Genomic DNA, 13,498 nt, shown 5'->3' on the forward strand with positions numbered 1-13,498 from the left:
AATTGGCTAGTGCACACTTAAATGTGTTATCTCCATGCAGACACAGACTGACAGAAGTGAAGCACTGCAGGCATTTTCTCTATCAATTACATTCGCTTCTGTGATAAAACATGCATGTTTCCCGCATACAGACACACATGGTGTGCAGAAAATGAATACAGAAAACTGACAGACAAGTGTGCTCCCAGCCTCAGCTTATTACACTCACTCTGTCCATCTCTGATGGAGCAAAACTGGCTCTGCAGACTCCTCCAGTATCACTACAGTACACAGCACTCGGGGAGGGGTAGAGAGGCTGGGGGCCGGGCACAGTACACAAGATCCTGCTGCACACTGAATAGGGACTGTCTACAAATCTTTGTCTACAAAACTTTGTATGATTGGTTATCAGTGGCTGAGCAGATGCAGTCATTAGAACAATTGTGCAGAGCAGAATGTTTTTTTCTCTCCATGCCCTTAGTTATCAGTGTCTCAAGGCATTGAAAATAAACTTCTCCCCCCACTGGGCCCCCTGCGGCTTCTGGGCCCCCCTGTAGCTGCATCCCTTGCAGGGTCTATTGTTACCCCCCTGAGCTCTGGGCACACTACCACCTGCAGGTCGGTGAGCCAAAGCCAGGTGGCCATTTTCCTCTACTCCCTCCTTCCCTGCAGAGTCGCGAGCGGAAGTAAACCAAGGGCTAACATTCACCTACTCGCCGCTTCCTGCATCAAGCCTCCATGGCCCCAGACGCCGTCGGGACATGCCAGCATATTAAACAATGGCAAGTCCTGACAGTGTGTCATGTGAGGCGTGTCACATGACTCCCTGTTGCCATGGAGACACAGCGCATGAAGTGCGCCGAGTACGTGAGTGTTAACCCTTGGTTTCCTTCCACCCGCGACTATGCAGGGAGGAGGGATGAAGAGGGAAGTAATTTTAGGAACGCGGCCCGCAGCATGCGGCTCAGGCTGCTCCAAGTCTGCCCAGCCCAGTACTAGATCCATTTTTTAAAAAAGGTTAGTTATTCTTAGGCATGAGGTCCATTAGAGTGATTTCAATTGCACTTTAGGGTTGTCAGCAAACCCAAAAAGCACTATTCTGATGAAAGTGCATGCTGGTGAACCCGGGGAGCGCCTGAAATTGGGCCAAATCACAATCGCGGCTTCTGCAGTCTTTTTGGAGCGATTGTGCACCAATGCAAAGGATAGGAGCAACAGCGCTTTTGAATTGCTTTTCAAAAGCGATTTTGCGGCAACTTTTCTTGTTTTACATAACGTTTTAACCAACTGCCAGGTCTCCCAAGGTCTGTGCCCTCCGACTTCCGGCCCACAGCCACGCCCACTTGCAAAAAGGTCATTAAAGGTGTGCCGACAACCTTTTGTGTAAGGGGGCGAGGCTGCAAGCCAACAGGCACGGACCTCATGAGACCCGGCAGGTAGTGAAAACTTTGATTAAAAAATGAACAAAAAAGCAAATTGCAAGCTCCATACAACTGCCAGGGCCGGCTCTAGACTTTTTGCAGCCTGAGGCCAACTTGTGCCCCTACATAGGTAGTATAATTGTCCCCAGGTAGCCTGAAGGTGGTAGCAGGCAGGAAGGGGGGCAGTGGGCACAGCGGTTGGTGGGGGGGTCGGACCCCCCTCACTTCAGTCCCCCGGTCCATCCACTCCCTCCAGCTAACTGCACAGCCTATGGTCAGACAGCGGGCAGGGGAGCAATTACTCACCTCTTCCTTCCGCGTTCCAGCATGCATACCACTGCTCGTCACTTCCTGCAATGTCGCTCAAGTGGGCGTCATTGCAGGAAGTAACGAGCGGTGGTATCCACGCTGGAACGCGGAAGGAAGAAGTGAGTAATTGCTCCTCCGCCCGAAGCCTGACCATACGCTGCACAATTAGCTGGAGGAGGAGAGAGGATGGGGGGACCCAAATGAGGGAGGGGGCGGGTCCATCCCTCTCCCACCGCTGTACCACTGCCCCGCTTCATGGCTGCTACCCCCTCCAGCTCGGCAGCCCCCCCACTTTTTCCCCCTGAGGAACCTGCCTCATCCCGCCTCATGGGCGGCCCGGGGGCTGACAACTGCAGTCCCTAATTGTACAGCGCTTGCAATCGCAGCTGAAAGTGCGATGCAAAATGTGACCAAAAACACCACTCAAAGTGCTGCTTTCACTGAGCCTTGGTTTTAGGATGATTTTGGCAATGTAAGTATGATATTGTATTTCCACGTATTGTAAAGCAACGAAAAATAAACAAACAAAAACCAGAGTTGAAAAAAAAAAAGTTGATGAAAAGAAATCATGTCTGTATTATTTTTTGCTTTCTAGAGAAGTCGGATGCTGTGGAGTGTGTGGAGCCATATGTGGCAGGACTGGGAATTGGGAAGCCCACACACAGAACATGACATATGTCCACACAGGTGCAGCCCCCGGATTGCATAATCTGCTATATGAATCAGAGGTGTGGGTGTGTGACGTATGTAATGTATGCAGATCCCTGCACAGCTGCTTCCAGCAGAGGCCGAGCACCTCATCATCTATTCAGCTCTGCCAGGTACAGCTCTGCCTTCTCTCCCGCTTGGCCTGTAAGCTGGTCAGACCACAATCAAGACTCTGTTACCCCAGTTTACTGAGGCCTTGTTCCCATCATAAATCGCTATCGCTGACGCCAGCATTTTGTGATTTTGTGCGCAATTGTTTCATGAGCACTGCTGCCTGGTAACTGCTTGCTGAGCACACAGCTCAACAGTCCGTGGAAAGGAGGCCTTAGATGAGCCAGTATTTAAAGGTCACTATTGTGGAATATGACCCAGGTGACAGCCAGGCAGTTTTTAGCAAACTCAGGCCAAGTGTACAGCGTTGCTTATATTCCCCAGCTTAGACAAGCTTTGTAGATCAGGAACAGCCTCTAATAATTATATTGTTGTGTATTGTAGATAGGAATCCAATTCATGAACAGTAATTTATTTGATGGAATAGTGCAGCCATCAGCAGAAAAGGCCAGTGTGAACAACCACACAAGGTCTAGAAGAGAACCTGATATGGAACACAGTGTAGATAATGTAACAGTGACACACAGAGGATGGAGGCAGTAACACCACTAATAATTGATACATACCTGGATGCCCGGAGTGCCTGGAGTTCCAGCCAAACCAGCAGGTCCCGGAGGTCCCTGAAATAAATGGATACATGCATTATTATAGCGTACAGCCTGGTGATGTGCGACCCTATGAAATGTGCTATAATCTCATCTTCTTCGCCAGATAGTGGCTGGATAGTGTACTGGTTTAGGGCACTACCTTTAACATGGGAGACCAGGGTTGGAATCCTGGCTAGGGTTAGTACCTATTCAGTAATGAGTCCTTGAGCAAGACTTCCTAACACTGCAGGGTGGCCTTTTGAGTGTTCCTAGTGGCTGCAGCACATGAGTGCTTTGAGTCCAACAGGAGAAAAGAGCTATACTAATGTTAGGATCCCTACTCCATTTTGTCATAAAGTGTGTTTAGCATAGGTTTAATGATAGGGTGGGGGGCCACATCCAATAATGCATGAAAGTTCCCAGGGATCCAGGTAAAAACACTGATTTGATGTTCACTTTCTCCTCTTCAGCTATAATCCATAGTTTATCACGAGTCTCCAAGCCCCAGTCCAATACCATCGATAAATGGATAATTTTATAGTACTGTAATATATGGAGCCGTGACAAGATCCTCCAGCACCCAAGGCTGAGACACAGCCGTCACACATTGATTGCTATTAGACTAAGAGGGGCCCCGAGGGCCCCCAAAACCTAATGTCTAGCTATCTGGCTTGCAGTCACTGCCATGTATCCCCTTTTCTTATTTCTCTCTGCTTCAAACACAATAGGGGAATGACACCCGAGTGAGCTGTGTGCCCCCTCCTACACTGCGCCCTGAGGCTGGAGCCTCTCTCTCCTCTGCCTCGGCCCAGCCCTGGTAATATATCCGGAGTTCCGGACCACCCACTCCACCATGTTCTCTCTCCCTCATCAACTGAGTATACTTGATCCTGTGTTTATTCCTGGCCCATATACCGTACATTTCTGAAAGATAACCCTTATCTTTCAATATGGAAGTGTTCTGAGCTCCCTCCAATTATCCTTGAATACTTACAAAGCTCTTTTCACAATGTTATGACACTGAGGATTTATCAGACACAGGAGATCGGGTGTTAACAGAATAGAACCCAGTCTGGAATCTACAAAATTCATTTTTATGGCATGCACCAAAAGGAAGATACAGGGACCCAAGAAACAGACTGGCAGAAAGAGTGGATACTCATACAAAAACATGCGCAGTAGAATTTCAGGATAGGATTTAGGATAAGATTTCAAGGTGCTGATGTGCGAGTGAATGGGTGCTGATAGGTGTTCGGCTGAGTGCAGAAGTTTAGGTGGGTGGCTGGGGCAGCATGCACACGGCGCGCGCACACACACACACACACACACACACACACACACACACACACACACACACATCATACTTTCCTCAGTCATACATCCACAGCAATAAACTGCTGTGCACAGAAACCAGAGGGCAGAATGGCAAATTGAGAGGAGGCGGGGCTGGCAGAGAACAGTGCATATTTAGTAAGGGGCGTGTCAGCACACACAGACTAGCAGCAGGCAAGCTCTGTGCTCCATGAGTCAGGCGGAAGCAGAACAGGGAGAGACTGAAAAAGATCAGCCGAGTGGAGAGCTGATGCTGCCCCCTACAGTCTGCTGCCCTGAATCACATGATTCAGTCTGCTTCATGGTAGGGCCGCCCCTGATGACAACTTCAAAACACAACGTGCCCCTAGGGTTCAGTCAGGCCGTGAGGAAAAGTTGTGCTATTCCAAGCCTGTGACCCGAAATACACTTTCTTCCAAAACAAAACAATTCCTCTTATTGGATGTCTTTATAAGCTGCTAAACCAATATAAACTTATTACTGAGATGATTCAGTCAGACACCCGGCCCAGACACGCTTTTCTGCAATTCAAGTGATTAAACACATCACATTTCTTGTTTAAAAAATGAATAATACCTATTTATCTTTTGACAAGTGTGATTAACACATAACCAGGATTTAATATCCTTGGAAATCCCTACATAAACCACTGAGTCATCCTGAGAGCAGGATAATTACACTGTTATTGTTATTTATTGTGTGGTAGGAATAGGAGCGCAGAGAAGAGGCATTCTCATGTTTGGACACTAGATGGGGGAAAAGGGCAAGGAAAAAGCTACATGAATGCCTGTTACATAACTTACAACAATAGCAGTGGATTTGAACATTTAAGATAGATGTGCAAAAGCAGCAATATATTTCCTATTGCCTATTTTTTATGAACAGCTGTTTTTTTTTTGTTTGTTTGTTTTTTAATGAAAACACAAATGCAAAAAAATGACTGTGAAATAATGAATTCTGCTGAGGTCCTTTTTTTAAAGTGAACCCGTGGTGAGAGTGATATGGAGGCTGCAATATGTATTTCCTTTTACACAATACCAGTTACCTGGCAGCCCCAAAATTTGACATTCTTAAGCTGGAATTGTTTTTATTGACTGAAGTATAAGTCTACCCAGCAAGTTAATAGCGTCACTTGGGGACCAGAAAACATTCACAGCTTCTTCTGAGGACCAGAAGGGGTTAAAGTGAACCTCCAGACTAAAAATTGACTCTGGAACACTGGAAAGGCCTGGTGTTACTTTAACTGTTTCACAGCATCAGAACTTTTTTTCTCTTATACAAGCCTCATTTTTAGCTCCACAGAAAAAAACTGCCCGGGCATTTTTCCCCTAATGCTGTGCAAAGCATGATGGGATTTCTGATGTTGTTCTTGTTCTGCTGTTTTGGTGCAATTTTTTTTTTTGTAACATTTTGAATTTGACATTTGAAGCCTAGCGTGTGCAGCTGGGAGGGGTGATCAGGACACAGGAGAGTTGGAACTGTGTCTCCTGCTCCTTGTCACCTCCTTTCAACCAAAAAGATGGCTGCCCCCATGACAAAGATGGCAGCCCCATGAATCACAAACATCCGCCTGTTCTTTTAAAACGGGGTGGGTAAGAGATTATATTACCTATCTATTCTAATTAACATAACTAATGTAACTTGATGACAGTATGTTTGTTTAGGCTGAAGTTCCCCTTTAACAACTGCAGTGCATACAGTATTGCAGCCATTAACCCCTCCTGTCCCAGAAAGTGCAGCCCATAACTCCTCCAGATTCCAAGTGCAGCAATTATTCACTCCCCTTCCTGCAGCCCAGTATTTCCCCTACGCCCCTTTCCTTGGTAATTGTTGTGGTCAGGACGTTCAGACCTGTGTTTACTTGGAATTTCCTTTACCAAGAAAAGTGTCACTTACCACAGGCTACATTGCTGCAAATAGGAATGCCATTAATAGTATAAGCAATATAAGTGTTCTGTGTTTGTTAGTACACACATTACTCAGTGTTGCCTGTGACTCGTGTATAAGTCGACCCTTATACTGTTATTTGCTGAGCCAGACATTAATTTGTAGACCTGTAGTCAAGTATATACGGTATATAGTCTGGAATTTGACCAATCAAATGCAACACTTCCAGGTCTACAGTCCGTGCATCTTCACAACTTCTCCACACTGTTGGAACTCATAGGAGCTCCACACATTGTCGGAGTTCCTCCTTAACCTGCATGCAGATCTACACTCTGTGCATCTTCACAACTTCTCTGCACTGCTGGAACTCGTAGGAGCTTTACTCATTGTCGAAGTTCTTCCTTAACCTGCATCTTCACAACTGCTCTGCGTTGCTGGAACTCATAGGAGCTCCACTCATTGTCGGAGTTCCTCCTTAACCTGCATCCAGGTTTACACTCTGAGCATCTTCACAACTTCTCCGCACTGCTGGAACTCGTAGGAGCTTTACTCATTGTCGGAGTTCTTCCTTAACCTGCATCTTCACAACTTCCTCGCACTGCTGAAACTTGTTTGAACTCAACTCATTGTCGGAGTTCCTCCTTAACCTGCATCCAGGTCTTCACTCTGAGCATTTTTCACAAGTTCTCTGCACTGCTGGAATTCATAGGAGCTCCACTCATTGTCGGAGTTCCTCCTTAACCTGCATCCAGGTCTACACTCTGAGCATCTTCACAACTTCTCCGCACTGCTGGAACTCATAGGATCTCCACTCATTGTCGGAGTTCCTCCTTAACCTGCATCCAGGTCTACACTCTGAACATCTTCACAACTTCTCCGCACTGCCGGAACTCATAGGAGCTCCACTCATTGTCGGAGTTTCTCCTTAACCTACATGCAGGTCTACACTCTGTGCATCTTCACAACTTCTCCGCACTGCCGGAACTCATAGGAGCTCCACTCATTGGCGGAGTTCCTCCTTAACCTACATGCAGGTCTACACTCTGTGCATCTTCACAACTTCTGCGCACTGCCGGAACTCATAGGAGCTCCACTCATTGGCGGAGTTCCTCCTTAACCTACATGCAGGTCTACACTCTGTGCAGCTTCACAACTTCTCCGCACTGCTGGAACTCGTAGGAGCTTCACTCATTGTCGGAGTTCCTCCTTAACCTGTGTGCAGATCTACACTCTGTGCATCTTCACAACTTCTCTGCACTCCTGGAACTCATAGGAGCTCCACTCATTGTCGGAGTTCCTCCTTAACCTGCATCTAGGTCTACACTCTGAGCATCTTCGCAACTTCTCTGCACTGCCGGAACTCATAGGAGCTCCACTCATTGTCGGAGTTCCTCCTTAACCTGCATCCAGGTCTACACTCTGAACATCTTCACAACTTCTCCGCACTGCCGGAACTCATAGGAGCTCCACTCATTGTCGGAGTTCCTCCTTAACCTGCATGCAGATCTACACTCTGAACATCTTCACAACTTCTCTGCACTGCCGGAACTCATAGGAGCTCCACTCATTGTCGGAGTTCCTCCTTAACCTGCATGCAGATCTACACTCTGAACATCTTCACAACTTCTCCGCACTGCCAGAACTCGTAGGATCTCCATTCATGTGAAACGGCCGCAGCCTGGAATGCCGGCTTTGTATGCGGTATAATATTTTATAGTGGCTACAGAGTCTCTGTAATGATGGAATGGGACGGGGTATTATACGATGCGTGATTTGGTGGAATGAACTGACTGCGTCGAGTGATCTGTGATTTAGTGGAAGGATGGAGTGACTCATACTGTCTTGGCAGCAGTATAAACAGCCAGTGCCGTGTTCATTTCTACCACATCAGTCTAGGGAGCAGAGAAAAGTCAGACTCGGCTTTCACGGTTGAAATGAACTTCGTTACAAATTGATATCTTTTCAGTTCTGCTCAGTATTTAAAGGGCACCTGAACTGCGAGGGAAATGGCGGCTGCCATTTTTTTTCTTTTGAACAATGTAAATTGCCTGGCAGTCCTGCTGATCCTCTGCCTCTAACAGGGCCGTGCAGAGGGTCCTTAAGTGGGGGGTGCTGATATTTAAAAAAGGGGCCTGGCAACGCCTTTCCCCGCATGCCCCCCCCCCCCCCCCTCGTTTCTGGCTAGGGGGGTATTGGTTTTCACGTGGGTGCTGAATGCAGATGATGGGTGCCATGTAGGTTCTAGGTGTAAGTACTGAGTGTCATGTGGGTTCTGGCTATGGTTGGGTATCGAGTGTCATGCGGGTGTTGATTGCAAGTACTTAGTGCCATGTAAGATCTGGGTGTATGTACTGGATGTCATGTGGGTGCTGGGTGCAGGTACTGGATGTGACATGGGTGCAAATACTTAGCGCCATGCCTGTACTGGGTGCTGGCTATGGGTGGGCTTTGGGCATCACATGGGTTTTGAATCCAGGTACTGGGTGCGGGTACGGGTTAAGTGGGTGCTTGGTGCAGATAGTGGGGACCATGTGAAAGCTATGTGCAGGTGTGAGTACTGGGTGCAATTTTAGGCCTGGGTGCAGATACTTGGTATCACACACACACACACACGCATACACCTTTATAGCAGTATCAGGCAGACTTTGTATCTCCTTCCATCCATCTCTTTTGGCGCCACCACCCTCAAATCAGCAGTGATAGGTGTCCACTTTTAGTGGGTTAGAGTGGGCACAGTGGAGCCCACAGTGGAGGCACAGACTCACCTTTCATTACTGGGACCTCTGTCCCTCTTGATCAGCACCCAAGCCTCTTTTCAGGCAAAGAAGAAATAGTTACCAATATGCAGTGGTTGCTAAGCATTAGTAGATGCAAAACTGCAGTAAGTGCTAAGGTGCAGTGGGTGCCCAGATGCAGTAGATGGGATGACGCAAAGGTTCACTTTGTGCTAAATTGCAGTGGGTGCTGAGATGCCAAAGTACAGTCTGTGTCAAGCTGCTGTGGGAACCAAGGTCCAGTTTGTATTGGGTGTTTATTTGCAGTGGGTGCTATGCAGTATTGGGTGCTAAATGAGTAGCAGATGGTGATAAACAATAGTGGGTGCCATGTGAGTGCTAATTGGTACAGGGAGCCATGTGAGTGTTGAACATGAGTGAGTAGGGAGTGCCATGTGTGGTCTGGATGTGTGCCATGTGAGATTACCGAGTCTCATATGGGTTCACACCAAGGATGGGTACTGGGTGCTATTTGGGTGCTGGCCATGGACGTGGGTACTATGTGTATATAATGGCTTTGGAACTTGACGTGTGAGTACTGTGCCATGTGGGTGTTGATTATGGGGCTATGTGGGTCTTAGGTGCAAATACTTAGTGCCAAGTGGGTACTGGGAGTGCGTACATGGTGACATATGGGTGATGGGTGCTGGCTAGTGGGGTATTTGTTGTCATGTGGATGCTAAAGTCAGATGCTGGGTGCCATGTGGGTTCTGGGTGCTGGCACAGGGTGTCATGTGGATTCTGGCTGTATGGGTGTGTATCAACCATCATGTAGGTGTTGATTGCAGGTACTCAGTCCCTTGTGAGTTCTGGGTGCAAGTACTGGATGTCATATGTGAGTGCTTAGTGTTTGTGCTAGGCACTAAGTGGAGGCTTAGTGCAACTGGAACTACTACAGATGAAGCATGTGGGTGTTGGGTGCAGGTACTGGGTATCACATAGGTGCAAATACTTGGTGCCATGCCTGCACTGGGTGCTAGCTATGGGTGGGCATTGTGTGTTATGTGGGTTCTAAATGCAGGTACTTTGGGTGCTAGTACTAGTTATGTGAGTGCAGATAGTGGGTGCCATGTGAAGGTGGTTTGCAGGTGTGAGTAGTGAGTGCCATGTTGGGGCCGGGTGCAAGTACTGTGCCATGTGGGTGTGAGTACTGGGTGCCAGCTATAGGTTGAAGGGGTGCAGGTACTGGGTGTCATGTGACTGTTTGATGCAAGTACTAAGTGCCGTATGGGGGCCAGATGTGAGTATCGGGTGCAGGGTGTTTGGTGCAAGTACTGGGTGCTTGTTATAGTGGGGTTACTGGTTGAGTGTAATGTGGGTGCTGAATATTGGTGGGATTGTTGTGGGTGCAGTGGGTGGGAGATCACTGTGGGTACTGCTATGAATGGCATAGTTGCTGCTAGGGGAGGTAGAGGTCAGTGAGGTTGCTGGGGGAGGTAGAGCTCAGTGTGGGTGCTGGGGGAAGGGTAGGTCACTGTGGGTGCTGTGGGGGAGTAACTGTAGGTGCTGTGGAAGGTAGAGGTCAGTAATCAGTATGGGTGCTGGAGGAAAGGGAGGTCACTGTGAGTCCTTTGGGGGGAGGTCACTGTGGGTCTTGGGGGAGGTAGAGGTCATTGTGGGTGCTGGAGGAAAGGGAGGTCACTATGGGTGCTGCTGTGAATGGCATAGTTGCTGCTAAAGGAGGTAGAGCTCAGTGTGGGTGCTGGGGGAAGGGTAGGTCACTGTGGGTGCTGCTGTGAATGGTATAGTTGCTGCTAGGGGAGGTAGAGGTCAGTGTGTTTGCTGAGGGAAGGAAAGATCAGTGTGGGTGCTAGGGGAAGGGTAGGTCACTGTGGGTGCTGTGGAAGGAAGAGATCAGTATGGGTGCTGGAGGAAGGGGAGGTCACTGTGGGTGCTGGGAGAAGTCAGTGTGGTTACTGGAGGAGGGAGTGGATGCTGGGTGTTGAGAGAAGCCACTGTGGGTGCTGGAAATAGGAGAGGTCACTTTAGGTGCCGCTTTTGGAATGGGAGGTCCCTGTGGGTGCTGCAGGGGACAGAAGGGTAGCCACTGGGGGAGGGAAAGATCACTGTTGGTGCTGGGGGAGGGATAGGTCAGTGTGGGTGCTGGGGTAGGCAGGATCACTGCTAGAGCTGGGGAGGGAGAGGTCACTGTGGGTGCTAGGTGGAGGGAGAGGTCACTGTGGGTGCTGGGGGAGGAAGAGGTCACTGTAGGTGCTAGGTGGAGGGAGAGGTCACTGCGGGTGCTAGATGGAGGGAAAGGTCACTGTGGGTGCCGGGTAAGGGAGAGGTCACCGTGGGTGCTAGGTGGAGGGAGATGTCACTGTGGGTTGTGGGGAGGGAGAGGTCAGTATGGGTCCTAGGAAGAGGGAAAAGTCACTGTGGGTGCTAGGTGGATGGAATGGTCACTGTGGGTGCTAGGGGAGGGAGTGGTCACTGTGGGTACTAGGTGGAGGGAGAGGTCACTGGGTGCTGGGGGAGATAGAGGTCAGTATGGGTCCTAGGTGGAGGGAGAGGTCAGTATGCCACACTAGGATGCCTGTCTGGGCCTCTACACTTGAAAGTGTCCCAGGCGAGGGCGGAGCTTCCCGCGGGTGGGCGGGGCTTATCGCGATCGGGGGCGGGGCTTATTTTGTGCAGCGAGAGGGGCCTTTTTTGAAGATTTTTAAAAGGGGGAGTGCCTGGGCACCCAGAGCACCCCCCTCTGCACGTGCCTGGCCTCTAATACTTTTAGCCACCGCTAGACCTCCTCCACTCTACCAGAATGAAGACGAGAGCCACCAAGATTTTACAGGACCCCTCCCACCCGGGCAGTCGCTTCTTCATGCACCGCCCATCGGGCCACTGTTACAGCATACCTCCCAACTTTTTGAGATGAGAGAGGGACACCTCCAGACTAAAAATCTACTCAGCAGCACTGAAAACGCTTGGCGTTTCTTTAACAGTTTCACAGCATCCAAACTTTGTTTTTCTTATAGAAGCCTCATTTTTAGCTGCATTTTTAGCTAAGCTCCGCCCCATCAAAGAAAACTGCCCAGGCTTTTTTCCCTTGATGCTGTGCAAAGCATGATGGGATTTCCTATGTTGTGTTATTCACGTTGCCTAGCAACTGGGAGGGTTGATCAGGACACAGGACAGTTGGAACTGTGTCTCAAGCTCCCCGTCACCTCCTTTTAACCAAAAAGATGGCTGCCCTTATGAAATCACAAACATTTGCCTGTTCTTTTAAAACAGGGTGGGTAAGAGATTTTATTACCTATCTATTTTAATTAACATAACTAATGTAACTTAATGACAGTATGTTTGTTTAGGCTTAAGCTCCTCTTTAAGGCCACGCCCCTGAGTATGCCCCTGTCACACCCTCAGTCACGCATATCATAAAGATTTCATAAGAAAATTATGTTTATAGTTCAAAACACACTTGTCCTTTCTATCCTGGCTCATTTTCCTTTATAGTAACATTTTAAAATGAGTAATATATCAATTTAAAGGATGGGAATAAAGTTTAGAGTCAATCAAACACATTTTTTTAGTAGAGAAATATATATATTTACATAGAAAGAGGGACCAAGTCCTGAAAGAGGGACAAATGAGGAGGAAAGATGGACAGATGGACAGTTGGGAGCTATGTTACGGATCCATCCCCTCAAGAACCTTCAGGTACAGGAGCACCTTCTTCCCCCAGGCAGTCCCCCTGCTGAATTCTAGCCCCCCTGCCAGGCCAGCCCTCCTGCAGGAACCCTCCTGCTGAACTCTAGCCCCCCTGCCAGGCCAGCCCTCCTGCAGGAACCCTCCTGCTGAACTCTAGCCCCCTGCCAGGCCAGCCCTCCTGCAGGAACCCTCCTGCTGAACTCTAGCCCCCTGCCAGGCCAGCCCTCCTGCAGGAACCCTCCTGCTGAACTCTAGCCCCCCTGCCAGGCCAGCCCTCCTGCAGGAACCCTCCTGCTGAACTCTATCCCCCCTGCCAGGCCAGCCCTCCTGCGACACCCAAGCCCCTTGGACAGCACCATTCTCTGGCAGCCCACTACGAACTTCCAAGCTGAAGTTTGACTGGTTTTGCCGGAGCTAGTAAAAAAGGGCTTACAGGGATAGTGGACAAAAAGGGCGCCGCCATAGACTGCAATGCAAAATATCGGTAGAGATGGGCCGAACCTCCGATTTTAGGTTCGCGAACCCTGTTCGCGAACTTCCGCGAAAGGTTCGGTTCGCGAAAAAGTTCGCGAACCGCAATAGACTTCAATGGGGAGGCGAACTTTCAAAGTTTTAAAAAATTCTATCAACTGGAAAAATGATAGAAAACATGTTTCAAAAGCTCTAATACCTGGAGCCCCACCTAATTGAGTGAAATACACATCACTGCTGGAAGACCCTCCCTCCTCCAAGCAAGGTCCTT

The 13,498-nt window shown here is 48.8% G+C and overlaps 1 protein-coding gene across 2 annotated transcripts in view; it reads right to left on the reverse strand.

Moving 5' to 3' along the window:
- COL22A1 (collagen type XXII alpha 1 chain) overlaps positions 1-13,498 on the reverse strand; it is a 483,118-nt gene that overhangs the window by 148,189 nt on the left and 321,431 nt on the right. For both annotated transcript variants that reach the window (XM_068238069.1, XM_068238068.1), the window contains exon 25: positions 3,095-3,148. In XM_068238069.1, the coding sequence (XP_068094170.1) occupies positions 3,095-3,148 (54 nt within the window). The remainder of the gene's footprint in view (positions 1-3,094; positions 3,149-13,498) is intronic.

The sequence above is a fragment of the Hyperolius riggenbachi genome, chromosome 5, assembly GCF_040937935.1.
Source record: "Hyperolius riggenbachi isolate aHypRig1 chromosome 5, aHypRig1.pri, whole genome shotgun sequence".
Lineage (NCBI taxonomy): Eukaryota > Metazoa > Chordata > Amphibia > Anura > Hyperoliidae > Hyperolius > Hyperolius riggenbachi.